The sequence below is a fragment of the Heloderma suspectum genome, chromosome 14 (genome assembly GCF_057233095.1).
Source record: "Heloderma suspectum isolate Gila_16-S chromosome 14, 16-S_ref, whole genome shotgun sequence".
Classification (NCBI taxonomy): domain Eukaryota; kingdom Metazoa; phylum Chordata; class Lepidosauria; order Squamata; family Helodermatidae; genus Heloderma; species Heloderma suspectum.
This window is the reverse complement of record NC_139471.1, coordinates 10,416,822-10,439,094: the sequence shown is the minus strand read 5'-3', so window position 1 is coordinate 10,439,094 and position 22,273 is coordinate 10,416,822. Positions and strand designations below refer to the sequence as shown.

The 22,273-nt window shown below is 48.2% G+C and overlaps 1 protein-coding gene across 12 annotated transcripts in view; it reads right to left on the bottom strand.

The window, feature by feature from the left end:
• The window catches only part of FUBP3 (far upstream element binding protein 3), a 75,278-nt gene that overhangs the window by 6,768 nt on the left and 46,237 nt on the right, over nucleotides 1–22,273 (bottom strand). For 7 of the 12 annotated variants that reach the window (XM_084820935.1, XM_084820938.1, XM_084820934.1 and 4 more), the window contains 7 exons: nucleotides 21,749–21,853; nucleotides 18,673–18,775; nucleotides 17,493–17,593; nucleotides 15,522–15,663; nucleotides 7,447–7,607; nucleotides 6,934–7,007; nucleotides 3,808–3,884 (listed from right to left, as the gene is read on the bottom strand). In XM_084820935.1, the coding sequence (XP_084677061.1) occupies nucleotides 3,808–3,884; nucleotides 6,934–7,007; nucleotides 7,447–7,607; nucleotides 15,522–15,663; nucleotides 17,493–17,593; nucleotides 18,673–18,775; nucleotides 21,749–21,853 (763 nt within the window). Of the gene's footprint in view, nucleotides 1–3,807; nucleotides 3,885–6,933; nucleotides 7,008–7,446; nucleotides 7,608–9,610; nucleotides 9,653–15,521; nucleotides 15,664–17,492; nucleotides 17,594–18,672; nucleotides 18,776–21,748; nucleotides 21,854–22,273 lie in introns of all 12 variants that reach the window. The other 5 variants (XM_084820931.1, XM_084820930.1, XM_084820941.1 and 2 more) reach the window with 1 other exon arrangement.

Genomic DNA, 22,273 nt, shown 5'->3' with positions numbered 1-22,273 from the left:
CAAGCAGCCTTCAAACAACTACTCCTGCTTCCCATGCATTTCTAGACAACTTCTTCACCCTTGGTCCCTCCCATCTCTACTTTAGAGTCAAGTTCCTCAATATAACACTGTATTATCAATCACTATGAGGAAATAGAGGCTGGCAGGAGTGGGCAAGCCACACGCTCCAGAGAACCATGTGGAACTAGTTCTGCATGGCCAATAGGCTCTGGACTTGCATGTTTTTGGAACGGCAGCCTCTATTCACTCATGCTGTGTGCTTCTGAATCTGAAGGTAACATCAAGAAGCATTTGAGATACAGCACAGAGCCCTGTTCTTTTTAAAGAGGGAGGAAAACCCATAACCCTTTGGGTGTATATAAAAAAAGCTCTTTGGTTCAAGTCTTCGGAAACAGTCTCTCCTCTCCATAGATTAGATCTGTAGCCTTCCCCAATGTGGTGCCCTCCAGATGCATTCAACTACAACACTTGCCCTCTCTAGCCAGCATGGCCAATGGTCGGATTAGAACTGTATCCCTTATAAGCCTTGTTCTGACTACTCTTATTTTATATACTGGCTGCACCACTTCTGAAGCTGCCTTCAGAACCTTCAAGGGGTCGATGCTCATTTCTGTGCCCCAGCAGCTATTTTTCATGGTTGCGTAGATGCGGTAGGCAGAACACACTCAGTCCTGTCTCTATTTTGGGGTTAAAAAGACTACTGACTTCAGGGGAGAGCTCTGGTAGGTTCCTCTAACTCAGGGGTGCACAACCCGCGGGCCACATGCAGCTCTTGGCTGCTCCCGGTACAGCCTGCAAAGCCACTGGCACCCCACTCACCTTTTCCTGCAGCCGCTTCCCCAGGCCCCAACCCCATCTCCCTCGCAGGGAAAAAGCTCGCATTGCTAATCAGCTGCTGAACCGAGAGAAGAGCGTATACCTGCAGGGGAGAGAGGGCGAGCCCTGCGGAAGAAGCTGCAGAGTGATTCCTGGTTACATCTAAGGCTTGCCCGGCAGAGGCAAAGATGTTTGGGATGCTATCTGAAAGCGCTGCTGTGTTCTGTTTACTTATGAATAGAAAAAGGTTCCCTGCCCTGCTGCTTGCAGCGCAGAAACAACACATCCTACAAAGGTAGCAGCATAGGGGCGTGTGTGTACGGTGCCACACACTTGTGCAGTCCGCATCCTCACAGCAGACATTTGTTCATGAGCTGCTTGGTGCAAAGGAACCCACCTCCAGTACCGGGCAGAATGTGGTGCCTTCACTTTACAAAATTCAGCCTAGCATGGAGCGAACAGAGGCATGGAGAACATATGGGACAATTCAGTGAACGATTCTGCTTCTGCACTGTGTCACATTCAGCACCAGGGGTTGGCAAACCTTTTGGGGCCTGTGGGCACCCAGCTGGCTCCTCAAGGCCCCGCTGGCTTCCCTGACCCCCACGGCAATTGCTAAAGGCCCTCACTTTGCTTTGAAGCGATCCCAGCTGCCAGTAAGAAAATCTGGCATTTATTTTTAAGTGGGAGGAACCTTGGTGGAAACCAAGAAAGGTGCCCGGAGATGCACTGTTGCCTATATTATAGTGCCTTTGGCCAACCAGCTAATTCCCAAGAGTAATTACTGAGCATATTTTGATTCTTGCATGTTCAAACTCCCCCTTTCAAAGAAACCAGTGTGCATGTGCATGACTGTGCCACCTCTGCTGAGATGTGCCATGCCCAGAGTTCAAAGGTCCCTTAGAAGGTGCCTCTCTCAATGTAGGGATGCTTGTGCATATGTCAGGAGAGGAGATTTGGCAAGACATTGGATATGGCCCTTGGGACCGAAAAGGTTGTACACCCCTGCTCTAACTCAAGTGCCTCCCAAACCTCAAAGCTGGGGCACCCATTCCCCCCTCCCCTGCAAATACTTACTGGCAGAGCATGCAAGAGTAAGAATGGCCTGCTCGTAGAAGAGCTCCCCCCACCATTTAAATCTCCATTTTGGCCATGCCTCCTGACTGGAAGGAAGCACACACATTCCAGAAGCTGCCGCCACCGCCTGTAGGAAGTCAGCACTATGGCAGGGTTCACACATCACACCAACCCAGAGTTCCGCAACCCGTGGGTTAAATAAAACCCTGGATTGGCATTATGTGTGAATCAGGTCCATGGGTTCTCTTTCTGGGTTGTTTGCGGTTAATAAACCTGTTTGTTAGCATGGGTGAGTTTGCAGATCACAACAAGCCAGAATGCAATGACCCATGGGTTAAAGAAACTGTGGGCTAGCATTATATGCGAACCAGGTCTATGTCTGCAGACCCATGAGGACGAGAAGCTTAAAGGAAAACAAAATGCGGCGGGGGTGGGGGTGGGGGACAGCTGCAGTTTTAAGGATGGTTAAATTCTCAACCAGATTTCAGACCTCCTTCGCTCTCAAGGGCACTTGAGAAGGAAATCACAGAATACACATGCAAGCAGGGAAATTGAGATGCAGGAAAGAAAGGTAAGGAAAATGTAACAGTATAAAGGAGAAATTGCAAACATTCAATAGAAGTGAGGCAAAAAAGTCAAACAACAGCACCTTCTGATCATTTAAAAACCACCATGGCCCATTGTAATGGAGCTTTTTGAAGTACTGATGGCCAAGAGAGACAAGACACTGAAAGTGTGAAGGGGGGAAAATCGGGGAGGTCAGCGAAGCCCTAACTTGGGAGTCTGAAGGGCAGTTAAAAGGATTTGACCAAAGCGAGAAGTCAGGAACTGAGCTCGCGAAGGTCAGGGCCAGCTTGACGGCTCCCCGACTCATGTCAAAGGGCTCCCTTGAATGACTTTTCTTCCGAGAAGAATTAAAGCCTGCAGGAGGCTGAAAGGATGTGCTGAAAAACTTTGTGTCTCAAGGCAGAGTGTTTTCACCCCAGCCTGCTAACTTATTGATGGTGGGGAAGTAATTAAAGTCTAGAAGACGTGTGGAGGGGAGGGGGCAAGGGAGGTGGAGGAGAGGCAGCAGGAGAAGAAAGCAGTGAAGCCTGCTTGGAAAGTCACAGGCTGCTACTAGAGCGCCTGGCTTGATCTCAGACAGGGAACACCAGAATGTTGTTGCTGGCTGGCTGGGGAATGCTGGGAGTTGTAGGCCTTTTCTCTGCCTAAACATGCATAGGATTGCACCCTAAAGTTATTTAATCATGGCCTGAAGTCTCATAGGCAATATCCCCTCCGTTTTCATACATGAATGGACAGGAAAACTTGTATCCCTAAGGGCAGCAGAAGGAAGCAGCAGAAGGAAAGGGCAGAAAGAGGAAGCCAAGCAGTGGTGTTTCTTGGTGCTCAGTAGAAGCCTAGCAAAGCACAAGGCCAGTGGCTAGAGGCAAAGAGGAGGGGGGCAGGAGGTTCAGCCCCTGCAGGCAGGTAGGAGCACTGGTCACATCAATGCTACGTTCCCAGTCTTGAGAGCTGGCACAGCATAGAAGCTGAGAAAGTGAGTCAAGGAGCAAGTCGTAGCTCAGTGTGATCGAGCACCTGCATGCTGCTTGGCACGCAGAAGTCCCAGGTACCTGGAGAAGTACCTGGCTTCTCCAGGTAGGGCAAGGAAAGAATCCTGCCTGAAACCCTGCCCGGCAGGGTCGACGATACTGGGCTAGATGGGCCAATGGTCTGACTCGGTATAAGGCAGCATCCGATGTTCCTGTGCCAGTTTCAATCTCATCTGAGCTTGCTTCGCAGGCTTCAGAAAGGCTCTAACAAGGCAGCATCCCTCTCCCCACTGCAATCTAGGGGAAACTCTGGCCTGACATACAGTGCTGCTGTAAGGCCCCTGCCCCACAAGCGTTCAGACTGTGAGACACTTACTTGGAACCTGCTGCCCGGGTTGCTGCCACGTCTGGTAGGTGCCACCCCAACCCTGCGTCATGAACGCCTGAGGACCGCTGTGGATAACAAGACCATTAGTGATATAAAGGTATGATACCGAATGGTCCAGCCATGCTGGTGTGTTGGTATCAATGATCATCGAGGTACTAGATGCTGACCACAGGTGTCGAAAGAGACCATATTGCTGAACACAAGCAGTAGATCCAAACAGTTTCAACGCCAACCAAGTCATATAAAGGACAATGACAGCGTAGCAATGGATTTTTCAGCATAAGGAATCTCCCCAATATGGTTAGAGACCTAAAGTGAATTTGCCTGCTGAAGTGTTATCGTCTGGGCTCTGGTAACGAATATGCTCTGGACATGCAAATATTTGTACCGTTAATATCACCACCTTACTTCCAAAGATTCCCCCACCTCGCAGCAATCTATATCTGACAGCAGACATGCAATAGCACTTATTACATGCTGGTATTAAATCCATGGAAACATCCCCTTAAATAGGAGACAAAAACAACAACACCCAGCCACCAGAACAGTAGAATTTTGATGCCAAATTTCTAACACATTTAAGGGTGCAATCCTATGGGGGAACTCGGAGGCGATCGCCTATCCAATGCAGGGCAGGAGAAGCACGAAGGGGATCGTCTCCTCCGCGCTTCAGCCGCCCGGCCTTTATGGCTAGACAGCGATCTTGGCTGTCTAGCCATGGGAAGCGGCAGCCAGATAACATGTAGGATGTGTTGTACCAGCATTTCCGACTTCCCCGCCCTGACACGCCCCTAGGAATACCTCGTTATGGCCGCTCCACACTCCTCTTCCGAGTGCAGAGCACGGGGCTGTTCCGCGCTGCCGTGTGGAGGTCCGTTCTCAGGGAACCGACCTATCCTATGGCCATCTAGCCACTGACTAGGAGCCATAGGATTGCGCCCTAAACCGCAAGATTTGGAAGTTAAGATAAAGTTCATTTCAGCTCTAGGTGCTTTCCAGGTGTCAACCCACTCTTCTCCACCACTGTGGGAACCCAAAAGCCGCAGGCAAGCTTCCAGCAGTGAGCCACACCACTACAGCGACATCACCACTTTCAAGGTCTTCAGTGGCCCCAGTAGCCCCATCCCAGGATATTCCTGCTTGTGACCTTTTCCTCACCAGCTGCCTGAAGATCACTCACTCCCTTAAAAGACTCTGCCCTTCCTCCCTTGCTACCCCTTATGCCTGGCACTGCCTCCCGACACACTTCTGTGAAGCTGCCTCCAGTGCCGGTTCCAGGTTTTTGGAGGCCCCTGGGCAAGACACCCCCAATGGGCCCCCCCTTCAGTGCATCCACCTTCTCACCACCATGGTCACCAGCTGCTCTCGCTCCTCTTCCTCAATGCTCCCACTTTCTTGCTTGACAGGCAGAGGGCAAGGAGGCCGTGGCATCGCCTGCTCCTCCTCTCCTCCTCACCACCACCGTCTTCTGGGCCAGAGCAAGAGGCAGGGGAACAAGTAGGTTGCAGTGATGAAGAGGAGGAGCAACTCCAGGGGGCTCTGGTCAGTGGGCCCCTGCTGTGGGGTGGGCCCTTGGCAGGTGCCCAACCATGCCAACCCTTGGCACAGGCCCTGGCCGCCTCTTCCTTCAAATTCATCCTCAAAAACCACCTTTTCTGTGAGGACTTTTGCACAGCCCCGTCCCTCGTTCCTGAAACCAAGCCCAAGTGCGTGCAACTGATCTGAAGGCATATACCTCGCCTGTCCGCCCCCTCCTCCATCTCTCTCTGGAGCTCCCCTGTGTCATATTTGAGATTTTAAGCTTCTTTGGCAGGGGTCAGATACCTCCAGCCCACAGGCCAATGTGGATCTCCAGGCCTCTCAATCCAGATCTCCAGTGTCCCCACACCAACAATGCCTCTCCAGGTTATTCCACAGTGGGCCTATACCTCTGGAATGGATTGTCAGGGATGAGTCCCAGCCCTTTCAGATGTCTGACACCTCTGATTCTGAGTCAGAGTTAGAACTGCTTGATCAAAGCCTGGGGGAGGGAGCCCCAAGATGGTGGGAGAGATTCTTCCTTGACAAACAGATGGCCCAGGCCCAGGCCCCGGCTCAGTCCCTGTCCCCTCTCTCCACTGTGGGAACTCAAGCTCCCAAAGAGGAAGACGGGTGTGATTTGAGAGACGCTAGCGCGTGTTGCAAAGTTAAGTGGGACAAGTTAGGGGCTGGGCTCAGACGCTCTGCGAGGATAGCTACACTTGGAATGTAGGAGGGAGCCACCCTAAGGGAGGGGCATCACTGTGAAGCAAACTTTACCGGGTGGTTCATACCCAACTGCCAGCAACTTTCTCTACCCTCTGGTTGTCTCCTCTGCTTAGAGATTGTTGATTAGTTGTTTAGGGCCTGGGGCAGTCTGAGAGTTTCCTTGAATCTGCATTTGTAGAGAGGCTAGTCTCTCGCAAAATAAAGTCATATTAGCCTGAAGCTGTGTCTATTGTGGTGTTGACTGCGAAGGGGAAGGATGATCCATTTCTGACATGGGTTTCCATCGAGGGTCTGACAAGCCCCAACACTGCAGGCTTTTGAGAAGGCTCTGAAAACCTACTTGCTTACTCTGGCCCTTCCCCTGATGATGTCTGTGTGCTTTTATTGTTGTTTTTTCGAGAGTTGCTTTTATGAAATTGTACCAGTCTATTTTATTGTCGTAAGCTGTGTTGGAAGGAGGGCTCCTGGCCTGAAAGGCAGCCTAGCAATACTCTAAATGAATCAATATAGTATTTACTTTGTCCCGTTCTGTTCCCCAAGTATACTGTTGATGAAGGGAACCTTGCCCAAGTTGGGGAAGGAGAATGCCTGAATGCAGGTCCCCCCACTCCACCGTGTACTGAACAAAGTTAAGCGTCACATCCTTAACTGCTAGAGTGCAGATGCTGGTAAGGAAGCTTTCAACCAAGCTAATCAAGACATTGACAGTAAAAAGGTTCCTCTTCTAGAGGGCAAGGAACTCCCTTCTTCATCTTTAAAGCATCACGAACGATGCTGCTGCTCTTCTATCATCACTACAAGGTATGCCCATGTTCGGAAAGCAGCATCCAGCATCAGAGCTGTCAGACAACAAGCAAGACAACTTACTTTTGATGAGGTGTAGCAGGTGGTTGGCTGAAGGGGCTCTGACCAAAACCTCCAGGTCCACCCAGGCTGGAACCCTAGAAGAGGAACAACAGGCATCATTTACCACTCTTGATCTCTGTGCTCACAATGCAAGGTTAACAGGAGTGCCTGTGAGAAGTGCTGTAGAAGACTTCTTGATAGCAACAGTTCTTATGTACAGTGCATAGCAAGGGTTCAGTTGGGCTTCTGGGGCTTCTCCCACTGAGGCTTTGGGCAATTCACGATCTCAAAACAGTTTTCCCCCTGTCAATGGGTAAAATATCATATGACGGAACTCTGCACCCCACACCTATTGGCAGACCTCCCACCACCTTCGCTGACAAAAAGCCTCAGCTTTGGAAGGCAGACAGAGCATCACGGTGGGCATTTTGACCCTGCTGGCTTTGTTTTGTGGGTGGTGTCGGGGCTGGTAGCTCACCCACCCCAGGGCCTCCAAGGTGGGCACAGGTAGAAATAAAAGAGGGCTGCACTCACACCAACTTTCTCGTCTATGAGATGTCTCGCAAGTTCAATCTGTTGGGGGACACCCCGGATGGTGAATACCCGGACATTGGGGTCTGTGTTGGGAGGCGGATTTCTTTGAAGTTCCACATGGGCTCCAGACTGCTGGTTTATGCTCTTGATGTTCTCTCCGCCTGCAGGAGAGCAAGGGCGAGGGGAAGAGGGGGGAAAAAACAATTAAGGATGGAACTTGCTCAGGCTTTCAGTAGTTATCATGGGGGAAGGGAGAGACCCAACGATGCAGACTGGGCCTACCTATCATGGTGGATGCTACGTCCTGTAGGCAGATGATACAAGCCACCACCCCCCATGCTCCGTTTCCCCATAGACAGGTGGGGTGTGAATACTAAATAAACAGAATCAGTAAATAGTAAAAATGAAAACACAAGAAAGTGTGTGGGGGCAGGGTGCGTGGAACTGGCACCTTAACCCTGAGAGTTAGTTTTCTTTCTGAAAGCAAAAAAAGCGACTAGGACATAAAATATCCCAGAAAACTATTGATGGGGGGGGGGCAATGTTGGGGTAAAAAACACATCCAATAAAAACTGATCCACTGAAGCAGATTTAAGCGGCCACGTGGTTGATTTTTTTAAAAACCAAAAAGAACCTGGGACCAAAAAAGTAATAATATCCCGAGTAATCTACTGTTTTTCACTGTTGGGGCGCCTCTTGGTCCTAGCCAATGTTAACATATTGGGTGGGTAGGTGGGGGATCCAAACAAAAACTGATCTGGGGAAGCAGATGCACACGCTCTTCTTCTGACACACTTACCCACTTGGTTTTGTTTGGGGGCATTTTACTACCCAGCGATACATCAGAGTTTGGCTTGGGGCAGCAAAATGTCCCAGAAATCATTTGTGGGTGTTTAAAATGAGCGACAGTGTTGGCAGCTTTGCACATTTGCATGAATCATTCCTTGCCCCTCTGCACTGGAGGGTTACCGGAATGCAATGGGTGAAACTGGGTCAATCACTCCCAGTGTAGACACAACAGGACTACTCAGCCCTGCAGGGCGATTAAGAAAGAGGTACAGCCAGAGCAGCAAGCCATGCCGCGGCACAACAGGCAGCCTCCTGTGTAAGTGCATAACTGGGCACACAGCTAACTCTGCAATTCGTTTTAATTCTTGCGGTAGGCGCTGCTCCCCAGTGCACAGTTTCGTCTAGAAATCCCCCCCCGCCAGCGGTCTCCGATATCAGAGAACTGGTGGGCGGGCGCCTGCCACGAATGAGAAACCCAAGGATGCCAACTCCGTAAAAAGAGCAAAACAGGAGCGGCTTGTATTAGAGTGGAACAAGACTAATGAAAGTTTAGTTTGACCGGGTGGCCAAAAGGAGGGAAAGACACACACATGCACTCAGAGGGTCTGAGTCTCTTAATGAAATTTGCCTAACAAAGGCTTCCACTGCAACTACAATGGTTCGATTCTTCTGTTGTAATTTCACACAATGGTGGAGGTTAGCCTTGCTCAATGGAGACAAAAGGGGAGGGGAGGCGCAATATGCGTGTCCTGGATAAGGCCACCAGCCGAAACCCCAGGCAAGAGGGGAGAAGGCGACGAATCGGTGATTGAGCCGGACAAAACCAATTAGTTGAGCATCTGTGGCCACTTGCTCAATTCAGGCAAAACTTCCAACAGGTCGGTGCAACACCAGCAATTTGAGATACGCTCACCACCCCAGATCCCAAGCTTGCAACTACAGAGTGTGCTGCTGATATCCCTCCAACACACAACTCCTTCTGGTTCAGAATAGAACAGTTGTTGCTGTTCTGGTCCCGGAGACGAAACTTGATCTGGCGGAATACAACCAAGACCAAGTGGTAAAAAAATTCCTGGACGGTACCACTGCTGACAGCAAATGGGAGATTACATGACGGGATGCTTCCCAATATATTTGGAGAAATGCTGCACCGTGAAAACAACTATGGCAGGGACGAGATTCCAGCACAGCCTTCTCATTGGTATGCAAGTGTTTTGTGCATACATTAAAAAAAGGAGCAGCAAGTATTGTAATTTAACCTCCCAAGCAGTCTGAAGTGGTTCGAAGTGGTTCAGGCACTGTTTGGTCACATAATGAGTATGTTCTACATGGGAGGTTTGGCCTGGAGATGGACATGTCAGCACTCTTCCAATACCTGAAGGTCTGTCACGCAGAGGAGGCCAAAACTTGTTCTCTGCTGTCCCACGGGCAGGGATGGCGGAGGAGTCCGTCCGTGTGTGTGTGTGTGTGTGTGTGTGTGTGTGTGAGAGAGAGAGAGAGAGAGAGAGAGAGAGAGAGAGAAGCTCACTGAGCTTGCATCAGCTTGGCCCCCTAGACTTCGGCTCACTTACCCACGAGCTGACCCACCTAGATCTGCATCGAGGCTGGCCAGCGCGCGGATTTTCCATTTTTTTTTTCATCAATAGAGATTTGTGCAAACTGCAGCCATCATTTGCGGCCATCATTTGCGGAAGCAATTTGCACAAATTATGGCCGCAATTTGCGCAAATTACACAAATTGCAGGTATAATTTGTGAAATTTCTATTGTTGGACGACCCCCCCCCCCCCCCCGAAGATAGTTTAGTTTCTGGGTTTTGGGAAAAGCTCACAGCTTGGCTCATGAATGCAAGCCAAGCCAGGTGGGCAGGGGGAATCCAACGGGCTCCAAAAGGGATGGATTTTTGAATGACAGACATCCCTACCCAGAGGAAAGACTAGTTCCAAGGGCCTTTATATTACTGGAGGGAAGATTTCAGCTGAACTTTAGGAAAAATGTCTTAACAGTAAGAGCAATAACAGGAAGAATGGATTATCTAGAACAAGGGTGGGCAGAAGGTATAGTGCAGGGGGTACAGAATCTCTGGTCCGTGGAGGTTCCGCATCCAGCCAGCAGAACTTCCTTGGGTTCCTCCGGGGGCCTCCTGGAGGAATCTCCGGGGGCCTCCTGGAGGAATCTCCACTATTATCTCCAATCTGAGATTGGAGATCACCATGGGGGTACAAGCGGGTGCATTGAGAGTCAAATCCTTGCTCATCTATTGCAAACCACACAGAAATCCAGCCATCCCTATCTACTTTCTGCCCATCCTTGTCTGAATAGTTGAGCAGGCACATATAAAGACAAGCAATTCATCAGGGATCCTGGTCCTAAGTCATAACTGCTGGAGGAAAAGGGGGATATGAATATAACAAAGAAAGAAATAATAACCAAAATAATCCAGTTATGTAATGTGAAGCACTCTAAGCAATTACGTAGGGTGTTTTTTTAATTGCTCACAATGCATTATAATATAAAACTGTATTGGTATTTGTCTTGTTACTACTAAGGATGGGGGACAAGTTCATTTGGTCTGCGTTTTTATGCAAACTGACTGAATTTTCACTTCCTGGACTAATATGCTGGTCAGAACACAGGTATCCTTTCGATTGCACACTTCTCCAAATTTTGTGGTACCATTCTCATCTCAAAAATTGCATACATATTTATCAGGGAAAGCTGCATACAAAAATGCAGATTTGCATCTAGTTCTTTTTTAAAAAACACAGACTGATGAGGAAACTGGATGGAACAGATGTATGACTGAATAATGCAAAACTGACACAGATCAGAAACAGACTGACTCATCAATCAATAATTACTACTGATACAATTAAATTAGTGCTAATATAATACTAAGGAGACAGTGCTAAAGACAAATGACGAAATATTATTTTGCATTCAGAAAGCTCTTGCAGTAGGCATAAGCAGCCCATCAGTTAACGTTTACGCTCATAATAAATGTCACAGGTGAGTCAGGATTTGCAATATGTCGCCCTACTTGACAAGGTGTCAGAGATCAGGAAGGAGAAGCTTAATGCACCATTATCTTCTTTACTTCAAACAAGGTTTCCTAAGGAAGATGTGTAATATTTTCTCGTGCCCTGGAGACGTCCACGCACAGCCTTGGAGTGAAATCTTGGTGGTAAGACCTTTGGCCCCTGAGAAGCTTGCAGAAGAATTTCACATGCAGGTCATTTCCTCAAGGACGAAAGAGGGATTGATAATTACCTATTTACCCAATAATTCCTGCTTGTGCCAGTCCACACTAATTTGAACAAAGGGCTTGTTCAGAAAAAGGTTGTATGGCTCCCCCCACCCCCGAATCAGTAAACCCTTACTCTTGATTAAGACTCTGCAAATCTGGCTGGAGACAGGCTACAGTTCTTTCAATGGAAGCGAAAAGTGGTATAACAGAGGAACTGTTTCCCTGTGGTATGAACACTCATCTTTTGTCTGCCTCCAGCCAAAGCAAAGTTCTGCAGGTTTTTGCAAGCTACGAACCCTACAAACACTGAACGGACACATGCCAGGGATGAACACTGCCACCACAGCCCACGATGCCTCCGGCCATATTGCCTTCAACTGGGATGTCACCACCCAGACCAACTCCCTTCCAACTGCACAGCAAGACCCTCTGGTTTAGACTCTGGGAGGATGCAAATATAATGTGACCAACGTCATGTTGTCCGAAGCCAGAAGACTTTCAGCCCCTTTCGCGAATAAGGCCATCCGCTTAGCACATGGCGCCTGTCTGCGGAGCCTCATTCAACAGGAGCCTTTCATTCTTCCACCTGACGGGGGGCAGAAGCGCTCGAGCTGGGCCCCCCACAGCTGGATGCGAAATTGTAAAGCAATTAATCAAACAGCACTAAAAGGCTGCACTGACAAGAGTGGGGCTGGCCACGTTATCTGTCAAGAGCAGTGCATTTATCATGGAAATCCAGCAGAGGCCCAGGGAGGCGGCCGTCTGTCTCCAAGTGCTGGCACGCAGAGGGATCACTTGACCATTGTACAGATGCCCCCAAAGCTCACGCTCAGGAACTTTTACGCAAGGAGAGCTGTTCTTACTGCCATCACCACCGCCCAGCTCAAAGGGTAAGGTGGGTCCGCAGGTGGGGAAGAAACTCACCAACTGTTTTCTATGAGCCAGCCGAATATTGATGCTAGTGGGAGGGAGAACATTTTTGGGTTTCTCACACACACACACACACACACACACTTTTTATCTTTGGCGACACGCTGATTGTGCTGAGGACTGCACACAGGCACTAATATTTAGTGCAAATTAGAAGACCTATGACCAGCTGCTCAACAGACCTGTAAACTGGGAAAGCTCAGTGCTACAGTTCATGAGTACATCCAAGAGCCACTCTGCAGTATTACCTCTTTGTGCTGAAGTGGTTTAAACTTTTAATAGATGGAATTCCCATATCTTAAAACTTCCTTAGGGAGGAGAATACAAGATTGCCATTGTGAACCCACATCCAGTAAGGAATGGCGACATTTATCGATTTACCGTCGGCTAGAGAACCAAGGACCACTGGAGGCTGCACCCTCAGCCTCCCAGGAAAAACACCATGGCAAGAGGGAGACCAACCTGGCCCCATCTATTGGCCAGGAAAGGAACGGTTGTAGGCAGCTTCATCCTTCCCTAGCAGAAAGTACACCTGTAAGAACTTCGAAACTAAGAGAGCCCGCGGCTAGAGTGCTGGACCGGGAGCCGGGAGATCCGGGTTCTAGCCCCCACTCAGCCATGGAAACTCACTGGATGAGTTTGGGCCAGTCACAGACTCTCAGCCCAGCCCACCTCACAGAGTTGTTGTTGTGAGGATTAAACGGGGAGGAGGAGGAGGATTATGTACGCCGCCTTGGGTTCCTTGAGGAGGAAAAGAGGCGAGATATACATGTAATAAACAAATAAATAAAACTGGTGACTGAGTTCTGCTTGTCTTTCCTCTCTCTCTCTCTCTCCCCCCTCCCTCCTAATCCCTTTTCCTTTTGTGTCATGTCTTTTAGATTGTAAGCCTGAGGGCAGGGGCTGTGTCATTATTAATCTTTGTAAACCACCTTGGGAGACTTTTTTTGGCTGAAGAGCAGGGTAAAGATACTGTAAATAAATAAATAAATAAATAAATACTACATTTAAAAATATACCACCTGTCTGCTAATGCTCCCAAGGTGGTTCACTGTATAAAATACAATTTAACAGGCATGACAAAGAAAGGGAAAAGGAATGGTGGAAGGAAAAGGAAAGGAAGTAGAATTTGAGTATTACGGACAATGCACAATGGTGTTCAGGTAGGGGAGGAGCCGAATGACCATCCCAGGACAATGGAGAGGACATTACCGTCTCAACTTCCCCTTCAAAAGCCAGCTAGGTGGAGTTAGTCAAATGTTCACAACATAGTTAACATGGCATATACAAAAGGCTCATGCACTCTAACCCCTGAACTCTCATCTGTATGATGCAATACATCCTTCCCCAACATGGTATCCTTCAGATGTCTTGGATTCGGTGATATGTGGTGGAAAATTGTCGTGATTTGTTTTTCTGCAGAAATTTTCCATTTCGTAAGTTTATTAGTAACAATGAACCGATGCCAATTGCAAATACAGTATTAGGCAAGTCAGAATTATATGTTTTTCAGGCAATTTACCCCTAGCAAGTAAGAGAATACATCTATTGTGACTGAAATAGATGTATGTCTCACTGTAAAATCGAATAGTGGCAGCAAAACTGAAGGTGCCCCAACAACCTCAGTGGAAGAGAAGTGAACCCTGTTGAAATAGATGAGCGGTTGTCAGCATGTCATGCACAGTTCTGTGGGTTGCTAAGATTAATTAGTGGGTCGACCGCTTTTCCCTCACAGGAATGGGGTGGACAGACCCTTCCCTCAAGGGGCTATAAGGGTGCATCATGGCAGGAGCTATACCTAGCCAGTGGTCATGGGTTCACTTGGGGTGGACATAATGTGTCCTGTTCTGACCACTGTGTAGATTTGCTTGAAGGCTTCGCTGTATCATACTAAACTTACAACAGCTGGGATTGTTTCGCTCGGGGGAAAAAGGTGGGTAAGGGGAGACATGATAGAGGTCTACAAAATCATGCATGGTGTGGAGAATGGGGGCAAGGAGACATTTTCCTCCCTCTCTCAAAATACTAGGACCTGGGGTCATCCCACGAAGCTGGTGGGAGATTCAGGATAAAAGGGCGGACTTCTTCATATAGCACAGTGTTAAACTATGGAATTCGCTACCATGAGGTGTAGTGGTGGCCACCGGTTTGGATGGCTTTGAAAGGCAGTTGGACAAATTCCTGGAGGGGAAGGCTATCGATGGCTACTAGTCCTGATGGCTATGTGCTACCTTCAATACCAGAGGCAGTGAGCCTATGGACACCTGTTGCTGGGGAACATGGGTGGGAGGGTGCTGTTGTGCTCATGTCCTGCTTGTGGGTTCCTGGTTGACTAGATGGACCCTTGGTCTGATCCAGCATGGCTGTTCTTATGTTCTTAAGGGCTATTCCGACCCATGCGAAGCCAGGTCCATTTGCTAGTTTAAAATCATTATACCCGAGCTGTGTATCTTTTAGGATCCACAAGGCAATTTAACAGCAATATAACACAAGTATTGTTATATCATATCAACAGCAGCAGTAGAAAGCACGCCAAGAAAACACAGGGGATAGTCACAACTGACCATCTAGTGTGGTGACATTGTCAGGGTACTGGATGTAGACCAGTTTAAATCCCCATTCAACCATGAAGCTCACTGCGTGGCTCTGGGGCCAGTCACTCATGACCTAGCCTACCTCACCAGTTTGTTGTGAAGCTAAAAGGGTGGCAACCATGTACACTGTGGTAAGTTTCTTTGGAGGAAGGTTGGGATACAAATGTAATAAAATGCTGTCCCCAAATGTCTGCTAAAATAGCGGAGCCTTAACTGCATTAGCATCAAAGCCAGGTGCGTCTTCCAAGGAAGAAAGTAACATAGTTAGGGCTCCAATACAGAAAAGGCCCCATTTTGTATAGACTTTGTGTACACTTGTGCTCCGCTTCAGACAGCGAGAGTGCGTGTGGTTATTGTAAAACAAAGAAGGGTGCCAGAAGGTGATTTGATCATTTGGGTAGGTTTCTATAAGAGAAAGCAGTCCTTGAGTAGTCAATTACTACAACATTAGGGACGTTCAAGCATCCTTCCTTCTCAAGCCCATAGGGAAGAGCATCAAATCCCCAAGTCGCTCACCTTTGCCTATGACTAGGCCGCATTTGTCCGCCGGCACAGTGTAGGTGATTTCCTGCATGCCCCCAGGGGTGCCAACGCTCCAGTCTCCGCGGCCGCGGCCTCTTCCCCGGGCCACAGCAAGGCTTCCAAAACCATCACGCTCCTTGAAGGGAAGAACATGGCAGCCGTGAACATGCGTACAGCCTCCTGGGACTTGTCACTTGCTGCATCATCACGCGTGTGCGCTGCCCAACGGGCTAGTGCCGACCCTTGAAATCAAGGCCTGCTTAAACATCAAGGACTCACAGCTAACCTTAAGGAAGCCACTAATTCTGTGTTTCCAAGTCCCCTATCTGTATAATGGGCAAGAAGACTGCTGGCCCTCTGTGACTGTGCTGGACCTGGCTTCCAAAGCCTGCTTCCTAAAGGTGGTGTGTTAATTTTACCCCCCACACACACCTTAAGTCTGCCCCTGCTGCCACATAATTTGCTGCGGCCATGGCAAAACAATGAGTGGTTTACCACCAAATTACAGCAGCAAACCATAACAATGACGTAAAAAGGCCAAATTTAGCTTTAAAACAAGGTGCGCCCCCCTCGTTTTAAAGCTAAATTTGGCATTCTGGGGGCACCGTTGTTTGCTGCCGAAATTCACTGGCAAACTGCTGCCTGTTTTCCTGCTGCCGTCGCCAAAATTCAGTGGCACATGCAGAAGTGCGGACCCAGAAGATCAGAACTGGCCCCCGGAGCCTTTGAAGTTTCCTACCCTCGCTTTAAAGTTTCAAACCATTTTCTATGAGGACTAGTAAGTGTGAAGGCAGGTGTCTGGGGTGGGGATTGCACTTGTTCATCTTTAATTTACCTACAGAATTTTATACTACATCTCACCAGTCAAGTACGAGACTACTCATCAGGTTGTTCAGGCAGGCATTTGGGGTGGGTTAGGGTATTTTTTTTTAAAAAAATTTTATGGTAAAATTTTATTGTTTTAAATTGTTTATGGTGGGTTGTACATCGCCCAGAGTGGCTGGGTGACCAGTCAGATGGGCGATTAATAAATTTAATAAATAAATAAACTAATATCCAAGAACATCCATAAAATTCCTTTGACCTAAAGTCAGCTTTTTCAAGTGGGAGATACAGAACATAGGTAACCGAAGCCATGTTCTTCATCTTAACCTATGTAGATGAATTAAGGCAGCCTTTCGCAACCCAGTGCCCTCCAGAGGTGTAGAACTACAACCCCCATAACCCCCAGCCAGCATGCCAAACAACAGTACTGGTTGGGAATGATGGGAGTTGTAGTCCGACACATCTGGAGGACACCAGTAGAATCAGTCTACCTGTTAACCCATCCAGTTGGTGAGAACGTTGCCACAAAAACTCTTTGAGAGTGTTACTGTCACTGCCATCATCCAGTTGGGATGACACAACAAAACTGCAGCTTCATCTACGCAGCACTGGGCCAGCACGTGATGAGGGCCATTACCTGACGAGTGCAATCGCAAATAAGCGTGGCCCCCTGAATCACGGTGCTCTCTGCAGTAGGGAAGACCCCTCTCCTAGCAGGGGAAGTATTCTCGCGGCAGGGGGCAGCTGCAACGACGGGTAAGGGAAATTGTTGCTGTCAGCTCAGGTGCACTCACGCAGCACAGAGACCCATGATCCAAACAGCACCGGCGTGAAACACGCCCGCACCTCTCCCTGACCCTGTCTAGTGGCAAGACATAAGCGGTCCTTGCTTGGGCACAAGCAACTCGAAGGCATGCGCTGGAACTTGTCTCTGCAGCTTCCCGGCACTCGAGTTTACACAGCAGGGCTGGGGAAGCGGTGACCCTCCAGATGTTCTTCGACTCCAATTCCCATCAGCCCCAGGCAGTCTGGCCAATGCTGAGGGATGGTGGGAGTAGTAGGAGTGCATCATCAATCCCCCGAGGGCCCCATGTTCCACACCCCCTGCTATAACCCCTCAACAGAGGCAGCCCCACCTACCTGTGCCGTGAGAATGAGCTCGTTGATGATGTGAGCTGCATGCTGACAGCGATCTGGAAGGCCCATGACCTGTGCGACTCTTTCTGGACTAATCCCATCATCTGTGGAGCAAGAGGAAACAGAACCTAAATTAAATGCAAACAGAGAGAAAAGGCAGAGAGGCACAAGTCCCCCATGCGAGGAAAAGGCCTCCAGTGCGACAGAAAGGTGCACTGGTTTCCAGTGCCGCACAAAACATGCCCTTCTGCTCTGCGTGCCCCCTTCCTTTCCCCAAATTTCTGGCGATGGCCTTGCACTGAAACGAGGTGGGGGATAGGGCCGTAACCTCAGTGACAGAACCCCTGCTTTGCATGCAGAAAGTCCTGGGTTCAATCCCTGGCATTTCCTGGTAAGAGTGGGATAGACTCGTCCCTGAAACCCTAGAGAGCTCCTGCTGGTCAGCATACAGCTGGGGTCTCCAAGGTGGACCAATATGCTGCAGACACCTCTCACTTGGTGTCCACCAGGCTCCCTGATTTGTATTTTATTTCACGTTCTTTTTTAATTAAGAAAAGTAGCTGGGTGGCCGGCATGCTGCAAAGGGAAGTCTCAACCTCCTGCACCATCATTATTTCCAAGAATGCCTCTGGGCCCCACATCTCTGAGCCTCAACAGCTTCCCTCCTGTGAAATGGGCCCTGGAGCAGAAACGGTGGTTCCAAAGAGTGGTTTTGTGTTTTGGAGCTGAGACCCCACTTCTGCCTTATACTTAGGTTCTTGGCCAAGGTACTTCTCTTTTTAGTTTCACCACCTTGCTTTCTGGGAAATGGGTTCTGTGACCAGCCGTGGCCACCATGGCAGCCATTCTCCATGGCAGCCATTTTGTGAGAGTGCCCACAACACTCTCATGATTCCAACTATGCCCACCATAGACAATACTGAGCTAGATGGACCAATGGTCTGACATCACAGAAAGCAGGTTCATACGAGAGAGAGAGAGAGAGAGAGAGAGAGAGAGAGAAAACGGTTGCCAATTACTGGCTGTACATCAGAAATCAGACAGATCTTTGCTTTAATTGCCAACTGTTGTGAACCGCCCAGGGAGCTTCGGCTACTGGGTGGTACAGAAATGTAACCAACCAACCAACCAACCAACCAACCAACCAGCTAACTAATTAATTAATTAATAAAGGTCTACAAACCTGGTTTAAACTGAATCCTAACACCAGCATCATTTTGGATCTTTTTTATCATTTCTCCATTTCTTCCTATTACAATTCCCACAGCAAACCTGGGCACAGACACCTGCCAGTTGAGGAGAAAGCAGTGAGAAGGGGTACGACTGGAAGAGCCCCCTTTAACCACACACACCACCTAGGCATTAATATAACACTAAGGGGCACATCTGTGTACTTTAAAATGCCCCCCCCCACCCCACCCCCCAATCTGGAAGAGGTGACAGATCATCCCATACAAAGTTCAACTTCGCTATTCTTGGAGTTAGTTGCACCTATGTTGGAAAGGGGGCAGAAAGGAAGCATTATTTCCCCAACGTACCCTGCCAGTATCTGGAAGAAGCTACACTCACATCCACATGACTAAGTTCCAGGGGATGGGTTTACCTTAAGCCCCTCCTATTACCTTGGAACCTCACTATCCTTTACAGCAAAGGGGGCGAATCAGGCCTTCAACCTAAAAGGCCGAAATGCCTCTCCAAAGGCTTAGTTACTGGGCAGCAAGAGCTTTAAGCTAAAATATGCTGGTATTTTGGCCCCTCCCCTTTTGCCTTTGGCCCCACCCACTGGTGGAATGCAGCCCCCGAGAGCTTCTCTGAGATGGAATTTGGCCCTCATGTTGAAAGAGGTTCTGCACCCCTGGGCTATCCCATCCCTACCCCACGCTCTAGGATAGCTGCACAGGTGCCCAAGATTGATCTTTGAATATTCTATTTCATAGACTTTCCAGGCCATATGTCACTCAAGGCAGTTTACTGATGGTACAAGAACCACCACACATTACGCAGTAACACATTCCAGCAAAGACGTAACAACAATTCTATAACCACCAGCACATAAGACATTCCAAACCAAAACGCACGGATACCATCAAATCAAAATTAAGAGTATTTTTTTAAACCCTCCATCCTCCACTGGTCCAGAAACAGGGCCCAATGCCACTGCAGGCCTGGAATAAGTGCAGAACCAAGGTGTTCTGGTTAGAATCTAAGTGGCTAGTTTACTCATCATGTGATATGCCAGGCTCTGGCTCTGGAGAATTCTGAAGACTTCCCCAGGGGGCCAGCAGAGAAAGCTGGAGAGGATCATAGCATTTCTCTGTCCATTACCTCTCGTACTTATTTAAAGCATTTTTACCTTGCTCTTCAGCCCAAAAGGCTTCCAGAGCAGCTTACCTAAGATCAATAACAAAAAAAAGACAGTCCCTGCCATCACACCTACAATCTAAAAGACACGATGCAAAAAGAATAAGGGAGGAGGAGGGAGGAGGAAAAAAGCAAACTCGGGCACCAGTTTTTCAAGTTACAACAGTCCTATAAGGGACAACTGGGATGGAAACAGTTCAGGCAAAGGAGAAGCCAACAGGAGCTGTTCTCTCAGCAGAGCCAATGGTGTGGCCTTACTTCCCATCTCTCCCTCTGCTGCAGCCTGATGGAATGATTTTTCTTTAGTAGATAGTTTCCCCTAACAGCTGGGAGGGGGAGGAGCAAGGTTAATTAGATGTGAAGGACAGAGAAGGTAAGCAAGGAAACAACGAATGAGAACAGGCAGGCAGCCTGATCAGGGTTTCCCTTCAACTTTCTTTTTGCCCATCACAAGGGGAATTCAACAGACAGAGCTTGGATTAAAAGCGGCTATTGCTCATGGGATGAGTAACATTTTGACAGGCTCTTTACGATGTTATCCTGAAACACACATGCATGGGATTAAATCCCACCGAAGGCTTTCCACAGGAACATTTAGGAGCAGAAGACTAGTTCCTTTGTGCCAAGTTTCAAAGACACAACAGCCTGGTTCAGACACTGTACTAAATCATAGTTTAGCACGACGAGAACCAGCCGAGGTGAGCCTCAGGGTGTAATGTGCTCCCTACCCCAGTGTGATCACAAGGAGTCTGGAAGCCCCCACTTCGGTTCTTACCCAACCACAAGCTTGTTGCATCAACTGAACTGACAAACTGTAGTTAATGTTTATTTATTTCATTTGTACCCCACCTTTCGATCAAAAAAATAGGCACTCCATGTTTACCACGGTTTATTTGGAATAAGCCAGCTTCAAACCATGGTCCAAAGGCAGCCAATGCCTCTAATATATATGCAAAATTAACATCGCTTGCATGTTCAGATTCTTTTTTAAGGCTCTGGGTGCCCCCACCATCTGAGGCAAGGTGGGTGCCAATGCAGGAGGACCTTTTCTGCCCTGGTGCTCAGGCTACAGAACATTTTCCCCAAGGAGGTCTACCAGGTGCCTACTTTGTTATCTTTCTGGCACCAGGCAAATGTCTTCCTATATTCTCAGCCCTTTAAACAAATTTAGTTCTTGATTACATTGGTTTTACACTGTGCTTGAATACCGTTAATCACTTATTAGTTTTAATAACCGCATTTTGGTTGTGTTTGCTGTAAAGCCACCCCAGAATTTTTTTTTGAAACGTGGAATATATTGTATTATATTATAGACGACATTGGCCCAAAGGTCTGCACACCAGAACCCAGCCTTTGTATTATAGGACACCCCCTCTTTTAATTTTTTTAAGGAAGTGATTATTGATTGATTGATTGATTGATTGCACTTGTATACGGCTCCACATCTGAACAGATTCCAGAGCAGTGAACTATAAAAGATAAAATAAATAAAATTCCATATTAAAACCCATTATTTTTAAAAACAGGGTGCCAAATCTTTTCAAGATTCCTCTTGAAAAGGATGTGCCATCTTCATTCAGAGAGAAGATCATTGCCTCGCTGGAGAGAGGCTTATTGGACAAACACATGCTTTGCATTGAGAAGGTCCCAGATTCAGCTTCTGGCATTTCTGGTTACAGAGCCATGGAAGACCTCAGCTGAGACTCTAGAAATCCACATGAAGCAAAGCACACCAGGGTGAGGAACTGTTTTTCTTTTCAGAAGTAGGAGCTTCATAGCTAAAGGAATTGCTCAATCACCTGAAAGTTCTGAAAGTAGAATTTTGGAAAAAGACTGACCCCTCCTCCCCAACCACCACTGATTATTCTGCAAGGGAAGAAAAACAAAAGAATCTATACCTCTATGCTGCCTCCTCCCATTCTGGAAGTAAAGTCATTCCGTACGCCCCGGAAGTCTGCCTGGTCTTTCTCTCGGATGATCTCCAGTACCATCTCTCTTGCTTGCTATAGAATTCAGGAGGATGAAAATGGATTTATATTAAGAATAAAACAAGGGGGACCTGCATGAATACGTTGCAAAGGATTCTCACCTCCTAGCAGGAGGGCACCAGCCAGCCAGTCAGGGCACCAGCCAGCCAGCCCTTTCAAACAGGGCACTCCATTCCAACCCCTTCCCTGCTTCTCTTTTCCAATGGATATACACTATTCTATGGCTTCTGAGCATGCTGAATCCCCTTTGGGCTGGCCTTTTTTGCCCCCTTAGGGTTTGAGGTCTTTTGGGATATTTTTTGTACTTCTGCAAGCCTTCGGTTTCCTATCACATGCTGTTACCTCACCTTCTTGTTTCTTAGTGGTGCCCCTGTGGCTCCATTTCTGTTGGCACTCATCACCCGAGTCCAGTATTGGAGTGTTTGCATTACCGCA